At 45.3% G+C, this 21,934-nt stretch overlaps 1 protein-coding gene across 2 annotated transcripts in view; it reads left to right on the forward strand.

The window, feature by feature from the left end:
* Nucleotides 1-11,883, forward strand: part of P2RX7 (purinergic receptor P2X 7) — a 36,377-nt gene extending 24,494 nt beyond the window's left edge. For both annotated transcript variants that reach the window (XM_066370967.1, XM_066370966.1), the window contains exons 9-13: nt 5,248-5,338; nt 6,185-6,250; nt 6,339-6,488; nt 8,645-8,746; nt 11,346-11,883. In XM_066370967.1, coding sequence (XP_066227064.1) covers nt 5,248-5,338; nt 6,185-6,250; nt 6,339-6,488; nt 8,645-8,746; nt 11,346-11,843 — 907 coding nt within the window. In that variant the 3' untranslated portion in view covers nt 11,844-11,883. The remainder of the gene's footprint in view (nt 1-5,247; nt 5,339-6,184; nt 6,251-6,338; nt 6,489-8,644; nt 8,747-11,345) is intronic.
* The last annotated feature ends 10,051 nt before the right edge of the window (nt 11,884-21,934 follow it).

The raw sequence follows: 21,934 nt of genomic DNA on the forward strand, positions 1-21,934 counted from the left end.
TCATGGGAATTCCAGATTGTTTTCTTAAAATACATTTCCAGAAATAAAATTGTTGGGTGGAAGTTATGAACATTTTATCATATGGCTTGCAGGTTTAGAAAAATTCTATGGCTATATGTTTCATTTCTCAGATATATAGTTGGTTCTTCCTCAAAAATATCTAGTGTTGTTTCAGTGGGGTCCATTCTTACCTCAAGGATTCTACTGCTTTGGCCCATTCTACTGTATAAGTCCTGTCACAGAGACCTAGTATCTATAGTGACATGGATGGGACTTTTGCTCGTGGCACCCTGGAATATCTGTTGGTGGGCTGCAGCAGAAATGACCTTGTACAAGGTTCTGTGTGTGCCATGGGACACGGGGGCATTCCTGTGTGAGCAGAGTACATAATTTTGTAACTGTTCCTGCTGGGAACTACAAAAATTATGATGGGGCTTATATTCTAATAGGACTTGAATATAGGAATATTATAATATATTAATGTAAGACAAAAGTATAAGTAAATTAATAAAACTCCAACAAGCCAACATCATTTATCATCAGGAACATGTCAATTCAAACCACAATGAGGCACAACTAAACACCCATCAGAATGGCTGACGGTTACAAAGACTGGCAGTTCCAAATGCCAGCGAGGAGAAAGTGACTGGAACTCTCCTAACTTCCTGGTGGGAGTGTAAGATAGTACAACCATCTCAGAGAGCCATCAGGAAGTTCCTTGTAAACATACATCTACCCTATAATCCAGAAACATGCGTCCACATCAAGATTGGCACACAAATGTTTGCGGCAGCCTTATTCATCATAGCCCAAACCTGGAAGCAACCCAGATGTCCAACAACGGGTGAACAGAGAAATGAATTGTGATATTGTTATGTACTAGAGCACTACTTAGTATAAGTAAACAAGGAACTAACCTCTGATACACACAACAACATAGATGAATCCCACGTACATTCTGTTGAGTGAACGAAGTCAGATCTAGACAAGTACATGCCACGTATGTACAGTACAAGGACAGGCAAAACTTATCTTTGATGATAAAAGACAGAACAATGCTTGCTGAGCTGAGAAGAAGTAGGGGAAGGGGAGGAGGAAAAGGACCTGGTTGGAAAGGAGCACAAGAGAATTTTCTGGAGGGACTGGAATGTTTCGGATCTTGATGGGGTATAGGTTACACAGAGTAGTCATTTGTCAAAATTCATTGAATGGAATTGAACCATTAGGACTTGTGCATTTTATTAAAGTAAATTATTCCTCAATAGAAGAAGTAAACAGCTCTGACAAGACAATTTCAGATGATGGTAAATGCTGCGAAGAATATCAGACAAGATACTGTGACGTGGCAGGTAGGAGGTGGCCAGAGATATGACCAGGGAAGGTTTCTCCAAGCTCAGGGTAGAATTACCGTCGGCATCAAGGGCTCTCCTGAGGACCGTGCTTTCTTAGTGAAGACGAAGAAAAACTTCAGGAGCCCATGTTAGGGGAATCAACTTGCAAAACATTTTACCATTTCTGGATATCTTGGGTATTAACAGTCTAGACCAGTGGTTCTCAAAGTGCCGTATTCAGCATCAGCCTCACCTGGGAACTTGTTAGAAATGCAAATTCTTGGGCTCTACCCTGGACTTCCTGATCAGACACATTGGGGATGGTCTTCTCAAGCCCTCCAAGTGCTTCTGATGCACACACCCCAACGTTGAGAACTGCTGATCTAGGACCTCGATGCTCAGTGTATTCCTGGAACCAGCAGCACGGGCCTCATCTAGGAGCTTGTTATAATGCAGATTCTCAGGCTCCACTCTTGATTCACTGAATCTAAATCTTCATTTTAACAAGGTTCCCGGGAGATTTATTTATGAGTGCAGTCAAGTTTGAGGAGTGCTAGTCTAGACTATTACCCCCTAGCACCCAAAAGTATTTTCTTCTTACATGTTAAAGCGGCATCAGAGGCAGCCTTCAACTATGTTTTTAGTTATTTATCTTTTGGTTTTGGACTTCATGATGTTTTGAAAGTCGAGACATTCTACTTAAAAACCTAAATTTCCTACTTTTCTTGAAAAATTAAACTATTTGGAAAACAAGAAGTTAAATCAGTTGACAACTCTGAGCCTGTAGGCCACCCAGCAGCACACAGCAAGAGCTACTAGTGGGGTTCCCTTCAGAAAGGGCATGGTTTTTGGTTTGCCACTGTCCCCGCCACTCCTTACTGCCTCATGCCTGGCCTGCATGGTGCATTTCTGTCGTCTACTGGGTCCTTGTCGGCATCTGAGTTTGAAGCCCTTGATGTAAGGCTGGTTGAGATCAAGACACAAGAGGCCGTTTGTCTCCTCCGGGACTGTGTAGTTTCATCCAGGGCTCTGAAACCCGCTCCAAGTTTAGGTAACGTTTGGATCAGCCCCTGCTGCTCTACCGAATAGGCTACGGCCCTTAGCAAGAAGAGAGGATGCGATCGGTGGTCCCCTGACTGCCCTCGCTGGCTGTTTTCTTAGCAATCAGCAGAAGCATGCAGTGCAAATGTACTGACCAGATGTTAACAAACGTCCTTCAAGTCCCCGAGCTAAGCCTAAGAATGTTAGCTCCTGGTGAGATCTGAGCTTTCTGAACAACGGAGAGCGTTATGATGTTAATATTCTTTTAGAACAAAGTGTTAGAGTGTTTGTTGCCTGGAATGAGCACCAGAAGAAATCTCTAGCCAAAAATAAATTGCCCGGATCTGATGGGTAATGGATGAGTTATTTTCTAACAGCCACACAAAAGAGAAGGCAGTTATAGGTGATAGGAGGTAGATGAAAAAAATAAAGCTTTCTAAAACATAGGAATTTGAAGAAGTTGATCACATTACAGAATTTTTGTCTTTTACCAAAAGATGTCAATGGCAAAAGTCCTTATTAGGTGGACATGGGATTCAGTTCACAGGACGTAGCGAATGCCTGATGCACTTCCCTGGTTCAGAATGTGTGTGTGTGTGTGTGTGTGTGTGTGTGTGTGTGTGTGTGTGTGTGTGTGTGTGAGAGAGAGAGAGAGAGAGAGAGAGAGAGAGAGAGAGAGAGAGAGATGCATGTTTCCTGGGCCTGCTGGAACCGCTTACCACAAACGTGGTGGCTTAAACAACAGAAATTTATTCTGTCATAGTTCTGAAGGCCAGAAGTCCAAAATCCAGGTGACAGCAGTATATCCTCCCTCTGAAGTTTCTAACAGAGGATCCTTCCTTGTCTTTTCTCGCTCTGATGGCTCCGGGCATTCCTTAACTTGTGGTTGTAGCACTCTACTCTCTGTCCCCATCTTCACATGGCCTTCTCCTCTGTGTTTCTGTTCTAGCTCTCCCTCTCCTTTCTCTTGCAAGGACCCCCGTCACTGGATTTAGGGCCAACTGAAATCTGGGATGATCTCATCTTGAGATTGTATATTACATCTGCAGGCTTTATTTCCAAATCTGGTCACATTCATGGGTTCAGGGGTTAGGTACTTAGCTGTATCTTTTTTGGGGAGACTGTTCAACCCATTAGAGTGTACAAAACACATCTCTGTCCAGGGCCTACTCTTTCTCAGAGTGTGGCCCATTGACCACCTGCACCAAAACCACCTAGCACCTCTCCTGGAAATAGAGATTCCTGGAAACATCTCTGACCTTCTGAAACTACCCTTCGGGCATAAGGCTTAGGAATCTGCCTTTGGACACATTTCCCAAGTGCTTCTTGCACTCAGTTTGAGACTCCCTCTATTAAAACCTTGAACGCAGAAATTCAAGTGTTTATACTGTACAGTGCTAACCTTCCCAAACCAACTTGCATAGAGAGACAATGCAACCCCAGAGCATGGGGTGGAGATGCATGCTTGCTGTGTATAAAAACACAAGTCACTCAGTAGAGCAGAAGAAGGACGATCACGGAATGAGAACAATCAGATGCAAAGATACTAAAAATCCTCTGACCAGAAACATGTTAAAGCGCCTGAAAATATCTAACTGATCTCAACATCAGATTTTGAGAGTTAAAGAAAAAAAAAAAGTTTCAGATGTTCTATACTGTATTCTAGCAGAGCATCTGTCTTCTCTTTTCTTCTCTCCACACCTATAAATAGGTTGTGAATTAATAACTCAGAGAGAAAATATACACCTTTCAAAACAACCACTGAAAGGTGGAAAGAGGGAAGGGACAGAGCTCAAAGTGTCCTGAGGCTGTGGTTTAAGCCTCCTTAGTTGTTCATGAGAAATAAAACACAGCACTTTTCCTGACTGTAGGTAGCACTGGTGACAGAGATGCATATTTGGGGTGATTGTGACTTGTGCCTAGGTCTTCGTTTACAAGGTGACTGACTGGGTGGTGACATGGAAAGGTGAATGCCATGAGAGGAAGAATTTTATTGCATTTCCAAAAAGGCAGGGGCATGCCATGCCACACAGGGCCACGGTGGGGGGTGGGGGGGTGGTAAGCACCAGATTTGGTCGGGAGGTAGGAGGAGGGGAAAGCACAGCCCAGGGCCTTGACTGTGTTTGCTGCAGGCAAGGCAAGGCAGGGCAGAGGCAACAGCTTAACACTGACCAGTTCAAGTCAGGTGGCAGGCTCTTGGCCACAGTGGTGGTTGTTGGTTGCCAGGCACCTGACCCTGGGTCAGTTAAGGCAGCGAAAATATTGGCTGAATGTTTGAGAATGAAGTCAAAGAGGCGGTTGGGGATATGGACCCGGGATTGGTTGGAGAGTCCATGACATGATTTTCATGCACTCATAAAAGCTGGACTGCAGGGGAGATGTAAACAACTTTAGTTGTTCATTTTGCCCTGTCGTAATGGCTCCCAAGTGGACAAATACAGAATCTAAAAAAACAGAGACAGAACAGATTGCTGAGGTACCTGTCCCAAAGCCAGTGATCCATATCTAAGATGCATCCCTGCCCCCAACACTTTGTTCTAGAAAACCTATTTTTCCCTCTTAAGGAATAGTCAGATTGAAAGTGTTTTCATTTTGTTTTTTAAATCTCCCTGCTTTTTGTTATTCCTGTGTTGGTCAAAAGTTGTTCCTTGTCCTCTTAAACAAAAAGGAGACTTTTCATCACTCTGTGATGGTGGAAGTAGGGGAGGTGGCGTGGGGAAGTGGCACTTGGGTTCCAGGTGGCCAGAGCCGACCACAGCAGAGCTAGAAGATGGACAAGGAACACTTCATCAGCTACTGCTTTGATTTTTCTTTTTATAAAATATCTGCACTTTCACATAGATCTTTATAAATATGGACCCTTTTCCTCCTACAGATACGCCAAGTACTACAAGGAACACGGTATTGAAAAACGGACTCTGATAAAAGTCTTCGGGATTCGTTTTGACATCCTGGTTTTTGGCACCGTAAGTCTCTGCTCCCAGCCACTGGTGCCTGTATTCCTTTGACAATGTCCTAATTGTTGCTGTAGTGCCTCAAGGGGTGAATGTTTGGGTGACAGACTTTAGCTGGCACCATGCATCTCACATGTAGGGTATGAGGGGGGAAGAAATGTCTTTTCTTTCTGAGAGGGGTGTCCTGTCCATGAACAGTTATCTGATGAGTACAAGAGTGATATAGGAAAAAAGGTATAATACTCAAAGGTATAAAAAAAGAGAAAAAAATTCCTCTGCAAAATACAGTAGTAACAGAATTCCATTCATATTGGCTTAGATTAAAAAGGTTTAATTTATTATTATTATTTTTGGTTCACATAACTAAAAGATCCAGGGCGACTTCAGGCTTCAGGAATGGCTGGATCCAGGTGCCCAAACATCATCATCAAGAATCTGCCTCCCTCTATCTCTTACATCTGTTTTCCTCTGTTAGGGCATCGTCCTCTGCAGTCTGTCTCTGTGTGGGGTGTAGGGCAGCTCCTTATATCTTACCAGATTAGCAACCTCACCTGATCAATGAATGAAAAGACCAACGTTAATGGTTCTCCTCTCAGTGTGTGGGCTCCAGTGCTGCTTTGTTGAAAACATTCATACTTTCAAGCACATCTTGGGAGGCAGAAACAGGACGAACGAGTCCCGATTTCAGAACTCTGCAGTCTCTGTCACCGTGAACACCTTGGATGCATTTATCAGTCAGAGCACCAGACTCCCCCCCCCCCCCCCCCCCCCCCGCCCCTGGAACTGAAACATTGAGATGTTAGAGCTACAGAGCATTGCTCTGAATTTCGGCCAAGTCACCTTTCCCACTGTTTTCAGGGAGGAAAATTTGACTTTATCCAGCTGATCGTGTACATCGGCTCAACCCTCTCCTACTTCGGTTTGGTAAGACCTCCTCTTTCCCACACTTTATGAAAGTGCTTTGGGCAAAAGAGGAGTTCACTCACATGGCACCTGTGTGGGTTCTCCCCAGGCCACTGTGTTCATCGACCTGCTCATCAACACATACTCGAGCGCCTGCTGCCGGTCCCACGTTTACCCCCGCTGCAGGTGCTGTGAGAGCTGCGCGGTGAACGAGTACTACTATCGCAAGAAGTGCGAGCCCGTCGTGGAGCCCAAGATGGTGAGGCTCAGGGCGCCAACAGGCACCGGGACGCTGGGCAGCCTGTGAGGTCATGCTGAAATGTGCGCACATGAGGCCGCATCACAGGGGTGCTCCCACGGTGGCCAAGTCTCTGGACTCCACCCCACTCCACCAGCTCTCAGATGAAACCTCTGGGGTCCTGGATGGTTTGCTCAGTGGGAGAGCATCAGCAGGGCGTGTGTAAGTCCTGGGTTTGATTCCCAGCCAGGGCACACAGGAGAAGCGCCCATCTGCTTCTCCACCCTTCCCCCTCTCCTTCCTCTCTCTCTCTCTTCCCCTCCCACAGCCAAGGCTCCATTGGAGCAAAGTTGGCCTGGGTGCTGAGGATGGCTCCATGGCCTCTGCCTCAGGCACGAGAATGGCTCCAGTTGCAATGGAGCAGCAACCCAGATGGACCGAGCATCGCCCCCTGGTGGGCATGCCAGGGTGAATCCAGTCCGGCGCATGCAGGAGTCTGTCTCTGCCTCCCAGCTTCTCACTTCAGAAAAATACAAAAACAAAAACAAAATACCCACAAAAAAACCCTCTGTCTTAGAGAAGAATGGAAACAAAAATGGAGAGGCGAGATAGAAGGAGAACAAGTTTTTATGTTCCCGGGCTTGTCAGTTTTGTCAGACTTATTAAGTGGGTACATTTCTCCCTCCCCCCAAAAAATGTATAATGATTTAGGAGAACAATTTGGCAGTGTTTAACCACATGTACCAGACTGTACAGACTGGCTTTCCATGTCTCCATACCTGCCCCAGAGAAACAGCCACAGGGACACCCAGGTAGCACACGTATACAAGGTGTCCCCACAACACAACTGTCACTGAAGAGATACCACTTTGCCCCAAATATCTAATCGGAGAATAATACATTACACGATGATAAATCCATACAGAGCAATGCCAGGCACCAGTTTAAAAGACTGAGGTAGCGGTCCATCTGGGTCGCTGCTCCGTTTCAACTGGAGCCATTCTAGCACCTGAGGCAGAGGCCATGGAGCCATCCTCAGCACCCGGGCAAACTTTGCTCCAATGGAGCCTTGGCTGTGAGAGGGGAAGAGGCAGGCTGGTTTCTGAACCCATATTAATAACCTCATGTTATAGGTGCTGGCAAATATCCAAGACACTTTGTGGGGAGGAAAAAAGCAAACTACAGAACAATGTATATGGTATGATATAGATTAAAAAACAACTACGCATATAAACTAATTCTATGTATTTTATACATGTATTTTATATGTGTATATACATATAAACACATACATATATATTCTATGTATTTCTAATGTATTATACACACATATCTATGTGGGGGACTATATATATATTGTGTGTATATATATACACATATATACATATATATACACACAATATACACACACACACACACACACACAAAAGCATTGGACACACACAAAAATGATAATGACACAACAGTCACTGAAGAGATACCACTTTGAAGAGATTCCTTCTAGAAAGAAGTCTAGGATGGGGACCAGTCAAAGGGAATTTCAGCTCATCTGTATTGTTAAGATTGTTTAATTTGGAATTTACTAAGCAGGTCCTCTACACTTGACTCCATGAGCCCCCCAATCCACGAGAAATCTCTGATACTTAAAAACAACAAAGAGGGTTTCTTTGCCCCTCATCTAAGAACATTACAGTCCTTTTACAGCAGCTGAATGCCCAGTTCACTGCCCATTGTATGTATATATACAACTTGAAATAAGAATTTGTCTTTGCAACTAAAACTAATCACTATTTCATGGCCCAAGATGGGGTGAAATTTAATGAAAATATAAATAATTTAAATAGCAGTAGTATAATTTTCTGGAGATATTCAATTTAGAGTAATTTAAATCGAGGGAACACAACCAAGAAATTTTATACAGTACTTGGGGGCGCCTATAAACATTAGGCAGTAAGTTGCGGATACTCTGAGTCCACATGGGAAGTATAGGTTCCATTTCTGATTTACTTTTAGACTCAGAAATCATTCATTTTTGGTTAACAGGAGTTCTGGATTAGCTTACTTCACCATTTATTTGGTAAATGGGAATGACACCTGCCTTTAGATACGTTCAACTATGCAATTCTTAATAATTCTACTATACAAAAAAGGTAACTTGTTTAACTTTCTTTCCCTAGACATTAAAATATGTGTCCTTTGTGGATGAATCCCACATTAGGATGGTGGATGAACAGCTACTTGGGAGAAGTCTGCAAGATGTCAAAGGTGAAAAAGTCCCAGTAAGTTAAACCATTTAGTCTTTTTTTTTAAAAGAAAACTTATTATTAAATATATCTAGAAACTCATACAAATCATACTTGAATTTTTTTTTTTGTATTTTTCTGAAGCTGGAAATGGGGAGAGACAGTCAGACTCCCGCATGCGCCCGACTGGGATCCACCGGGCACGCCCACCAGGGGGCGACGCTCTGCCCACCAGGGGGCGATGCTCTGCCCCTCCGGGGTGTCACTCTGTTGCGACCAGAGCCACTCCAGCGCCTGGGGCAGAGGCCAAGGAGCCATCCCCAGTGCCCGGGCCATCTTTGCTCCAATGGAGCCTCGCTGCGGGAGGGGAAGAGAGAGACAGAGAGGAAGGAGAGGGGGAGGGGTGGAGAAGCAGATGGGCACTTCTCCTGTGTGCCCTGGTCGGGAATCGAACCCGGGACTTCTGCACGCCAGGCCGACGCTCTACCACTGAGCCAACCGGCCAGGGCCCGTACTTGAAATTTTAACAAAGCAAACACATGTAACCACCATCCAGATGAAAAACATGACTATTACTCTATCCAATCACTATCATCCTTTAAAAGTCATCATTATCTTATATTCAAAGATTGGGTTTACCTCTTCTAGAATACTTTTTTAAATTAAAAATGTTTCAGTTGTAGTTGGCATTCAGTATTATATTAGTTTTAGGTGGTTACCTCTTCTAGAACTTTATAAAATTTGAATCATATGGTATATACTCAGTTGAGTGTCTGGCTTCTTTTACTCAATATTATTTTTGGGAGAGTCATTCACAATGCTGCATAGAACAACAGTTCATTCTCATTGTTGTACAATTTCTATTTTATAAATACCTAATTTTCTTATCCCTTCTATTGCTGATGGACATTTGGGTCGTTTCTGTTTGGGGATCGTGCCAAGGACACTGCTATGGTAAACATATGGCACCCCAAAGTGAAACCGCTGAGTCACCAGGCAGGCATATGTTCCACATTAGGAGTTCCTACCAAACAGTCCTCTACGTGGGTGTTTTAATTCACACTCTCCGGCAGTTCTGGTTGTTGGACATCTTCACCAACGTATGTTTTCTACGGCTGCTGTAATAAATTACCATGAACTAAGTAGCTTAAAACAATAGAGACGGACTGTCTTGCAGATTTGAAGGCGAAGAGTCTGTGATACCCAGGTGTGCTATTGTGAACATTCGTGTACAAGAACTATTTTGCTTTTAAGGTACTTGACTCGGACTTTGTCTGGTGAAGGAAGGTATATGTCACAAAGAACAGACATTTATAAATGATGGCAATCATAGCAATTTCTCTTGGAGCATAACCAACAGATTTGCCAGAAGAGGGAGCCTGGTGGGAAAGAAGAGCAGGGAGCTAAGTCAACAAATATTTGCTGCCTAGTGTGTGCTAGCGTACTGCCCTCGGCACTGGGGAGAGGCCAGTGAACTGAACAGACAGGGCCTCTGCTTGCATGCAGGAGAACCATCAAGTCAACCTATTGATAGAAAAGATCGTTTCAGATGGCAGCAAGTACTACGAAGAACGTAGAATCCATGATGCAATGAGAGAACGACTGGGAGAGGGGAACCACCTAGACGGGGTGGTCAGGGCAAGAGGGTCTCTTTGAAAAGGTGCTCTCTGCACGGAGGGCTAGCTGTTCTGAATTTCATCTCTAAGTCTGTACAGTAGAGATAAGGACACACGGTCAGGAGATTCTCCGAAGGCTTAAATGAGGTGATGTTCGTAAAAGACTATCTGAGTCCTGATATCTACACGTACGTAACACATGAGAGCTACTATAGAACAGTGGTCCCCAACCCCCAGGCCGTGGAACGGTACTGGTCCGTGGGCCATTTGGTACCGGTCCACAGAGAAAGAATAAATAACTTACATTATTTCCGTTTTATTTCTATTTAAGTCTGAACGATGTTTATTTTTAAAAAATGACCAGATTCCCTCTGTTACATCTGTCTAAGACTCACTCTTGATGCTTGTCTTGGTCACGTGATACATTTATCCGTTCCACCCTAAAGGCCGGTCCATGAAAATATTTTTTTTTTTTGTATTTTTTTTTTTCCTGAAGCTGGAAACGGGGAGGCAGTCAGACAGACTCCCGCATGCGCCCGACCAGGTTCCACCCAGCATGCCCACCAGAGGGCAATGCTCTGCCCATCCAGGGCGTCGCTCTGTTGCGACCAGAGCCACTCTAGCGCCTGGGGCAGAGGCCACGGAGCCATTCCCAGCGCCCGGGGCCATCTTTTGCTCCAATGGAGCCTCTGCTGCGGGAGGGGAAGAGAGAGACAGAGAGGAAGGAGAGGGGGAGGGGTGGAGAAGCAGATGGGCGCCTCTCCTGTGTGCCCTGGCCAGGAATCGAACCCGGGACTTCCGCACGCCAGGCCAACGCTCTACCACTGAGCCAACTTGCCAGGGCCGAAAATATTTTCTGACATTAAATTGGTCCATGGCCCAAAAAAGGTTGGGGACCACTGCTAAAGAGTATTGATGGAATAGTAAACGTAATTTTCTAAGTGAGTATTAAAATCGAAGAACCTAGAGCTCTGGGGGGTTGTTTATTGCTGATAGGATTGGAAACTTGACTTTTTCAGAGACCCTTGATGGACTTCACAGACCTGTCCAGGCTGCCCCTGTCTCTCGACGATCCACCCCCCATTCCTGGACAACCAGAGCAGATCCAGCTGCTCAGTGAAGAGGTCATTCCTCGATCCGGCAGCACCCCGGGCTGGTGCCAGTGCGGAAACTGCCTCCCGTCCCAGCTCCCCGAGGGCCTCCGATGCCTGGAGGAGCTGTGCTGTCGGAGAAAGCCAGGTGCCTGCATCACCACCTCAGAGCCATTCCAGAAGCTCATCCTGGCCAGGCGTGTCCTGCACTTCCTCCTGCTCTACCAGGAGCCCCTGCTGGTGCTGGACGCAGACTCCACCAACAGCCGGCTGCGGCACTGTGCCTACAGGTGCTATGCCACCTGGCGCTTCGGCTCCCCGGACCTGGCCAACTTTGCTATCCTGCCCAGCTGTTGCCGCTGGAGGATCCGGAAAGAGTTTCCCAAGAGTAGAGGCCAGTACAGTGGCTTCAAGAGTCCTTACTGATGGAACAGAGCTGAGCAGTCATCATAACATTACCTTTGCTTGGACGTTGAGCTTGAACTGCAAAGATCTGTGGCCAAATTTTCAGACAAAGGGACATATGCTTTCTGCTGCTATAGCTTGGCATGTGTCAGAGAGCAGAGAAACCTGGGTAAATAAGCAACCCAGAATCTCTCAGCATGGGCAAGGTCAAGACTAACAGTCAAGTTAATGTTTCTCTCAATTCTGCCCCTGGGAAGTTGTGTGATCCCAGGACTTTAACCTCTGTACCTCAGTTGCCTTATTATCCAACCTTCTATCTCAGAGAGATAGTGGGAGGAAAAATTGAGACAGTGTACACACACTTTCTTATTAATGCATAAAGAGCTCCATGAATACAAAGCAGCTCATTATGAGGTCAGACTGGGATAATGTCCCACTATGAACAAACCCTTTGGGCCCTGGGTGGAGAGCATGGAGGATTCAGAGTGGCCATGAATTCTTTGGCACTTGTCCCTCAGGACCTGAGGACTATGCCTCCTCCCCTGGCGGCTGGGCAGCTCTGATTGTTTATCCAATACTGAAGGTGATGCTGTGTCAACTTCAAGGTTTTCTTGGTTGTAAGAGGCTAGCAATTTCCACTCCCTGTCCCTCGACACTTTGCCTGTGAAGGAAGCCGGCCTCCAGGTAAAAGTCTGACTATACTGAGACTGCCCTGCTGTGAGGAAGCTCAAGCAGCCATGTGGAGAGAAGAGATACTCAACTTGTCCCAGTTTTCAAATCATACAAGCCCAGTCACTCAACATGGGAGAGAAGAAAACTTCAGATGTTTCCCGAACCTGCTAACATATGTCTGCAACTGCATGAGACACCCCAAGTGAGAGCCGCCCACCCAGTGAACTCACAGAACAAAATTGTTTAAGTCACTAAGTTTTGGGTACTTTGTTACATAGCAATAGATAACTAGGACAAGAGAGCAAGCCAGACTCATGGGGACACAGACTCACCTGTACCTTCCCTGGTTCTAAAGGTCTTTGGGAGCCAGGAGCCCCTCCAGGGCCTAGGTTCCTATTCGGCAGATGTAGGAAGGCTGCAGACCAAATCAGGTAACTCACCAAGCCCAGCCCGGGAATCCATCAACTCTAACTGCCAAGCCACCCAATACATTTCGTTCCAATTGCATCACATTTCTATGGATGGAAGTAACTGCTGGTGTTAAAACCTGGTTGCCTTTATGCTTTTAACATTTTGCATTTTGCAGCCCGTTCAAGTAGATGCAGTCTGGATGCTATGTAAAAAGTAACCCACACCCCGCCTGACCAGGTAATGGCGCAGTGAATACAGCATTGGACTGGGACACAGAGGACCCAGGTTCAAAATCCTAAAGTCGCTGGCTTGAGCAAGGGGTCACTCACTCTGCTGTAGTCCTCCCCCCCCCCCCCCGCCATCAAGGCACATATGAGAAAACAATCAATGATGCTTCTCATCTCTCTTCCTTCTTGTCTGTCTGTTCCTATCTGTCCTTCTCTCTATCTCTCTCTCTGTCTCAAAAAAATAAAAGTAACCTACACCCAAATCTTAACCATTTCTATATATCAACCTCTAAGAATACGAAAATGGGTAGTCGCAGGTTTTAGGATCTTCCTGTAGGACTTCTTTCCATGGTTTCAGCACTAGAGTGGACTATTTCTAAACAACTACTTTAAAGAATAAAGAGAGACCTCTATTAAACACTGTGACTGATAAGGATCTGTGAGGTTTTTTTATATATACATACTCTAAGATTTACCATTTTGATACTTTTTTAAAAACCAGCAGCTTTCTGCTGTATTAATGTAAAATAAATAAACCCCTTCTTTTTTTGTGATCCAGGATTTTATCTGGCTATCAACTCAGGAATCAATTAGGCCAGACTGCACTTTCATTTTTGCTACCTTTTCAAGATATTTTTAAAAAATGGATTGATTATGACTTCTTCAGAATTGAAATTCTTCCTCCTAGAATTCTGCTGACAGCTACAGAGTTCCATTCTGACGACCTCTGAGTCTTTGTACCTTTGTTTTTTGGTGCCTTATTGCCGGTGAGTTCCTGTCACTTTGTGGAGGGGCCCAGGTAGAGTCAGAATTTGGAATGGCAAGTACTCGCTGGGTCCACCCACTGTTCACCCTCACCTTCCCACAGGTGCTCTAAGCGAGGGGGTGATGTGTGACGTTGGCTGTGTGTAAAACGTCGGACACTTCCTGCAATAACATGCATCACATCTAATTCTTGTTTTTAGTCAACTGCAGAGAATAATGTCGCCAAAGGCGTGCCAAGGAGAGCCACATTTTGCAGGCTCTGTCTTCCTGAGCTGAAACCCATTCTTCTGTTATGGTAACTGCCCAGAGACCTGCTTTCTTGTAACACTGATTTCATGCGGAGTTGGTAATGGACTTGCATTTCTCTTCTAAGAAGCCATTTTTTTTAAACACTTCCTAATTCTAGCTTAGCAATGTAGAGGTCTTAATCTGTTTTGATAATAAAAAGTAATGTATAATTCATAATGAATGAAGTGTTCCTTTTCTTTCCTTTTCTCAGAATATCCTCAAATCACAGCTCGTTCACAGACATTCATTCAGCATATACATATTCATTGAGGCACTATGACATCATAAAATAGATATTTGGTCTCTGCTCCCAGTTTCTGACACAGAGGTCCTAAATCCCTTGGGATTTCCTGGTTAATGAGAGAGTCTATTCTATTGAGGTGACTCTTGGTGGGTTTTTGAGTAACTTCAGGACAGGGGAGCTGGTCACCAGAACGACCAAGTCATGGTTAGAATCTTGGGACTTTCAGCCCCCCCTCCCTCGTCCTCCAGGATGGGGAGAGGCTGGAAACTGAGTTAATAACAGATTGTGCCTGTGTGATGAAACCTCCACAAAAATGTCTAAACGATGGAGTTCGGAGAGTCTCTGGATTGATAAGCGCGTCCACATGCCGGGAGCTGGTCCACTCCACTTCCACAGGCCGAGGCTTCTACCCTCAGGGCCCTTCCGTGCCCTACATGATTCTTCCTACGGTTGTTTATCTGTATCTTTTACTATAGCCTTTATAATAAACCAGCAAATGTAAGTCAGGGTTTCCTGAGGTCTAAGAGCCATTATAGCAAATGACTAAACTTCAGGAAGGGGTCACGGGAACCCCCCAACTTATAGCCAATTGGTCAGAAGCACAGGTGACAACCTGGAACTTGTGACTGGCATCTGAAGTTGGGGGACCGAGCTCTTAAACTACTGGAGTCCATGCTAACTCCAGATAGTTAATGTAATAACTGAAGTGTAGGATGCCCAGCTGGTGTCTGGAGAATTGGCTGGTGTGGGAGGGACCCACACCTTTTGTGTCAGAAGTGTTATGAGCAGAGTATGGGAAAACAGCTTTCTTTCAGACACTCACTAGAGACCTATGATAGGGAAGGTTGCTGCTGCCACAGAGAGGTGAGGAGATACACAGTGATCAATTAACTCAAACACATCAACTAGCTCCTTGTAATGCGGATCACAATGAAGAAGATAAATGATGCTCTGAGGGCCTATACTAGAGGGATTTTCCCTCTTTGGGGAGATCAGAGAAGTCTTCCTTAAGGAACCCTTTATATACACCAAACAACTAGGTGACTAGGGAAGGAAAGAGCTTTCTTGGCAGAGACCAGCATGTGCAAAGGGGCAGAAAAAGCATAGCTGGTCTGCAGAACTTAAAGGAGACCCGAAGGCCTGTTCCATAAATAGAAAGGAAAGTAACGCAAGAGGTGAGGTTGAATGGGCAGGCAGGGGCCGGATTGCCCCAAGCCTGTGGATTACGTCGAGGAGTCGTGTCTTTGTTCTAAGAAAGACCAATGGAGAGACACTGCGCAGTTTTAAGTAAGAGCCTGGTGGGGTTATATTTGATTTTTTTAAAAAATTGATTGTGGACAGGCGTGGGGTGGTTACAGGGGAGGGGGGTGGGGGGGAAGGGGAAGAGGGAGAGGGGGAGGGGGAGGGGGAGGGGTACAAAGAAAACTGGATAGAGGGTGACAAAGGTTGATCTCTCTTTGGGTGATGGGTATGCAACAGAACTAAATGACAAGATGACCTGGAAGTGTTTTCTTTGAATATATGTACCCTGATTTATTGATGTCACCCCATTAAAATAAAAATTTATTTATAAAATAAATAAATAAAAATAAAAAATTGATTGATCGATTGATTTTAGAGAGAGAGAAAGAAACATCGATTTGTCATCCCACCCTACATTCATTGGTTGATTCCTGTATGTGCCCTGACCGGGAATCAAACCTGCAACCTTGGTGTATCCGGAGGATGCTCCAAGCAGCTGAGCTATTTGGCCAGGGCTATATTTGAGTTTTTAAAAATCATTCTGATTGCCTTGGCTGGGTGTCTCAATGGATAAAGCATCATTCCAGTGCACCAAGGTTGTGGGTTTGATCCCTGGTCAGAGCACATACAAGAAGCAATCAATGATTGTACAACTAAATGGAACTAAGTGAATGAGTTAATACTTCTCTCTCTCTCTTTCTCTCTGTCCCTCCTCCATTTCAAATCCTCCTCCCTCAATCAACGAAAAAAAAAAAAAAAAGATCACCTAATCACTGTGTGGAGGATGAACTAGGAGTAATGGTAAAGTTTTCATTTTTGTTTCAGTCTTTCCCTCCTCCATGAAACATGTGCCCCAAAGATGCAGCCAAGTGGACTGATTCTCTTTTCTCTCCTCCTCTTTTTCTTGGGAAGACACAAAAAGATTGGCAGAAAAAAAAATGGGGGGGGGGATTTTTCAGTGTGCCTTGATTTTTAGAATATCTTCTGTCTCGAGTTGGTGGGGATGAGACTGCTTGTTGAGCTTTGGGTCGGGCCAGACACATGCCAGATCTAGAGTCGACGGGCAGTCAGCAGAGCCTGCTGATATAGCTCACCCTGCAGTGGGAAGCCTGTAGTTGAGGTCTACTGTCACCTGCTGGCTGGACATCTGGTGAAACCAGAAGGCCCTAGCACGACTTAACTGCAGGTTCCTCTCCCCAGTCTGCTCCCGTGGGGAAGGTTGCTTTCCTCATCAAACTGACGAGATACAGTTCCTGCTGACCCGAGTAGTGGGTTTGAGTTCCCCATCAGCACATGAAAATTATCCCCCCAAACCCCAATCACATCCTCTTGTGGGAATTACAGGACACCTCACCCTCTTGACACTACAAAACAAGCCTGCCTCGCAATGCCTCTGGTTGATCGCTCTGTTCCCAAATACAACTGCAAGGCCTGTGGCGTCCTCCTCCTCCAAACTGTTAGAACATGTGACTAATAAATTGCTGCCGATTTCATCTGCCCAGTATTGAGTGTCATGTGTTTGGTCATCCTTATAACCCGAGGTTGGAAATCCTTCCCTCACCAATGGGGTGAAAAGGTGGTGAGTAAAGCACCCCTCATTCCAGGCCAACTAGCTGCCCTCAAAAACCAGAAGCTTGGGGCCCTGGCCGGTTGGCTCAGCGGTAGAGCGTCGGCCTGGCGTGCGGGGGACCCGGGTTCGATTCCCAGCCAGGGCACATAGGAGAAGCGCCCATTTGCTTCTCCACCCCCCTCCCCTCCTTCCTCTCTGTCTCTCTCTTCCCCTCCCGCAGCCGAGGCTCCATTGGAGCAAGGATGGCCCAGGCGCTGGGGATGGCTCCTTGGCCTCTGCCCCAGGCGCTAGAGTGGCTCTGGTCGCTGCGGAGTGACGCCCCGGAGGGGCAGAGCATCGCCCCTTGGTGGGCAGAGCATCGCCCCTGGTGGGCGTGCCGGGTGGATCCCAGTCGGGAGCATGCGGGAGTCTCTCTGACGGTCTCTCCCCGTTTCCAGCTTCAGAAAAATACAAAAAACAAACAAACAAACAAAAAAAACCCAGAAGCTTGGCTTGGCTCTGCACAGTTATTGTTTGCACAGAACCCACAAGGAATGGAGACGACCACCCCCGTTTATTCAAATTAGCTACATGAGGGCACTGGGTCCGGTTGCTCTTTCTGCTGCGTGTATATTTCTAAACCCATATTCTAATCTTGGGCAGGCACCCCTGTGTGCTCTGTTACTCAACTCCTTCTGCTTTTGAGTAGATCCAGACAGCACTACCTTCTTTTGTTTTTACTGTGATATTTCAGTTCCCTCTTTTCTTTTTGTTTTTTTGTTTTGTTTTGTTTTCTTTTTTTACAGGGACAGAGAGAGAGTCAGAGAGAGGGATAGATAGGGACAGACAGACAGGAACTAAGAGAGAGATGAGAAGCATCAATCATCAGTTTTTCGTTGTGACACCTTAGTTGTTCATTGATTGCTTTCTCATATGTGCCTTGACCGTAGGGCTACAGCAGACCGAGTGACCCCTTGCTGGAGCCAGCGACCTTGGGTCCAAGCTGGTGAGCTTTTTGCTCAAACCAGATGGGCCCGCGCTCAAGCTGGGGACCTCAGGGTCTTGAACCTGGGTCCTCCGAATCCCAGTCCGATGCTCTATACACTGCGCCACCGCCTGGTCAGGCTCAGTTCCCTCTTTTCCAGTCCCAGAAGGGTTATGAATCATGTTTCCAAAATAAAGGATGATGTATGGCAGCGGTTCTCAACCTGTGAGTCGCAACCCTGGCGGGGGTCGAACGACCGAAACACAGGGGTCGCCTAAAGCCATCAGAAAATACATATTTATTATACAATACATTTTCAAATAAAATATGTATTTCCGATGGCTTTAGGCGACCCCTGTGTTTCGGTCATTCGACCGCCGTCAGGGTCGCGACCCACAGGTTGAGAACCGCTGATCTATGGAGAGGACTTTGCATTTCAAACATCCTTAGTTCTTCTTAATGAATTATCAAGGTCACATGAGCCTGAGTCTTTAGGAATCAGAGGAGGAGGAGGTGGCCAACACTGACTAGCCATTATTATTTTTTTGACAGAGACAGAGAGAGGGACAGATAAGGACAGACAATCAGGAAGGGAGAGAAATGAGAAGCATCAATTCTTCCTTGCAGCTCCTTAGTTGTTCATTGATTGTTTTCTCATATGTGTCTTGACTAGGAGGCTACCTGAGCCCGCGCTCAAGCCAGCAATACTGGGGTTTCGAACCTGGGTCCTCCACATCCCAGTCCAATGCTGTATCCACTGCGCTACCTCCTGATCAGGCCTGATTAGCCATTTCAACGAAATAATTGCCATACTTGACTGACTTGGATAAGGGCCTTATTATGTAAGCCTGTTGAGAACAGTAAGCAACAAGTTGTACTGTCCTTTCCCAAGCAGACAATAAACTCTTCAAAGGCAAAGGGTTCACCTTGGTTTTGTGTCCCTTACACGCCTATTCCAGCAGAGTGGTACACAGGAGAAGAGACCCTGGAAACTGACCATGTGAGTTCAAATCCTGGCTCACTTACTAATTAGCTGTGAGTGGCCTCAGACACACTTTTCCAATCCTTAAGAGCCTCAGTTGTATTGCCTAAGGCTTATTTTAAGTCTTAAATGTTATAAATGTAAATATATGTAGAGCACTTAGCTCACTGCCTATTACAGAGCAAGCACTCAATAAATGCTAGCTATAATTAGTATTTAAAGTGTTAACCATATGTCTAACTATAACAGCTATTATTATTTGGGCAGCGCCCCAAGCATCCTTCCTAAGCTCCAGGCCCATCTATTTAACCACCTCAGGATATTCTATTTAAATAGTTTAGAGGCAAATCAAATGGGTACAAAGAGGAAATCAATCTATCGACTCCTCCCACCCGCCTGCGAGTGCTCCCCCAGACCTCCCAGCTCAGTAGCAGCAGCACCTGCCTGCAGCTCAGTTCCTCAAGCCGGAAATCCAAGGGCAGTCTCCACGGCCCATCTCCCTTCTCCTTCCCCGTTCCATCTGACCTCAATTCATTCAGGAAACATTTACTGAGCACCCTGGCATGGTGATGGTGCTACAGATAAACACGTGAACAAGACAGGCTCTGCTGGGAGTTTGGGGTAGTGGGAAAGGCGGGCAAGCATCTTGGAAAGAAGTGAGATGAGAACAGCTTGGGACAAAGGATGTAAAGACAAGCAGCATGTTGTGATAGAAACAATGGACTTGCTTCTGATAGGGGTCAGGAATGGCCTCTCCAAGGAAGTGACATTTAAGCTAGATCCGAATGTCAAGAAATAGCTGGCTGTCACAAGCTGGAGGAAGGGCATTCCAGACAGAGGGACAGAGCACTGAAAGCATTATGTGCCCTGACCGGTTGGCTCAGTGGTAGAGTATTGGCCCAGCATGTGGATTTCCCGGGTTTGATTCCTAGTTAGGGAACACAGGAGAAGCAACCATCTGCTTCTCCACCCCTCTCCTCTTTCTCTCTCTCTCTCTCTCTCTCTCTCTCTCTTCCCATCCTGCAGCCATGGCTTGATTGGTTTGAGCAAGTTGGCCTCAAGCACTGAAGATGGCTTGTGGCCTCTGCCTCAGGTGCTAAAGAAATGGCTCCCTTGCTGAGCAATGGAGCAAAGGCCCCAGATTAGTAGAGCATCGCCCCCTAGTGGGCTTGATGGGTGGATCCTGGTCAGGGCACATGCAGGAGTCTGTCTCTCTGCCTCCCCTCCTCTCACTAAAATAAAAAATATATATATATGCTAAATGAAAAATGCCAGAAACAGAAGATCAAGTATATGATTTCATTTATATGGAATGTCAAGCCTAGGTGAATCCATAGAAACAAAGAACAGATTGGTGATCGCTAAGGGCTTGGGGACTGCATAATGATATAGGGTTTCCTTCTGGGGTGATCAAAGTGTTTTAGAACCTGACAGAAGTGATCGCATGACATGGTGAAGGCAATAAATGCCACTGAATTGATCACTTTATTTAAAATGGTCAATTTTAATAACTCTGGGATTATGAGTGATTTAAAATAAAATAAAATGGTTAATTTTATGTTGTGTAAATTTCACCTGAATGAAAAATAAATAAATTAATAAAAGAGTTAAAAAGCACCAAGTACACATTTGGCAAAATGGCTGAGTGTTCAAACCTATAGCCAGAGCCCAATATTACTGTTATGATACAAAAGTAAGTCTGAACGCTTTCCAAAAGTTAATTATTTCAATTTTATTGTTACACTTTACTAATCAAGTTTTTTTTTTTTTTTTGTGACAGAGAGAAGGAGAGAGAGAGAGACAGACAGATAGGGACAAAAAGGGAGAGAGATGAGAAACATCAATTCTTCATTGTGGCACCTTAGTTGTTCATTGATGACTTTCTCATATGTGCCTTGACTGGGGGGCTACAGCAGAGTGAGTGAACCTTTGCTTAAGCCAGAAACCTTGGTTTTCAAGCCAGTGACCTTGGGATTCAAGCCAGCAACCATGGGGTCATGTCTATGAGCCCACACTCAAGTCTGCGACCTTGGAGTTTCAAACCTGGGTCCTCTGCATCCCAGTCTGATGCTCTATCCACTGTGCCACCGCCTGATCAGGCTCCTAGTCAAGTTTTGAAGTTTGATCTTTACAATATGGGAGCATTCATTCCCTAGGATTGCTCCTGTGATTACTCCACTGAACACTGGATACTGTTTCGGGGTGAAGCTAAGATATTGTTTTGGCTGCTCTGCCAGAACAGGACACTGTTGATAGCGATGTTGCCAGCCAATCATTAAATTTTCCTTCCTCTTAGATATTACATGACTACAGTAAAGATTTATGGCCTCTTCAACGTCTGTACTTGAAAACTGGGTTGATAGTGATGATGTAATTTCACTCAAACAATCCCACAAACCGAAGATGAGCACACTACTTGAACATACCTTCTGAGTATTTTCAAGAGACAAGTTAAAGGTGCTGTATTCACTAATATTTTAAATTTCTAGTATCTTTATTATTTAAATTACTAGCCAACAAAAATCTCTCCTATGAGAAAGCAATCAATGAACAACCAAGGTGCCACAATGAAGAACTGATGCTTCTCATCTCTCTCCCTGCCTGTCTGTCTGTCCTTGTCTGTCCCTCTCTCTCGTTTGCTCTCTCAAAAAAACAAAACAAAACCAAACAAAACAAAAAAAACCTCTACTAATAGTCTGCCCATTGATTTTTCTATTAAATCATTTGAAAGTTCTTATTATTCTTGA

Source organism: Saccopteryx leptura, chromosome 2 (genome assembly GCF_036850995.1).
Source record: "Saccopteryx leptura isolate mSacLep1 chromosome 2, mSacLep1_pri_phased_curated, whole genome shotgun sequence".
In the NCBI taxonomy this organism is placed as follows: domain Eukaryota; kingdom Metazoa; phylum Chordata; class Mammalia; order Chiroptera; family Emballonuridae; genus Saccopteryx; species Saccopteryx leptura.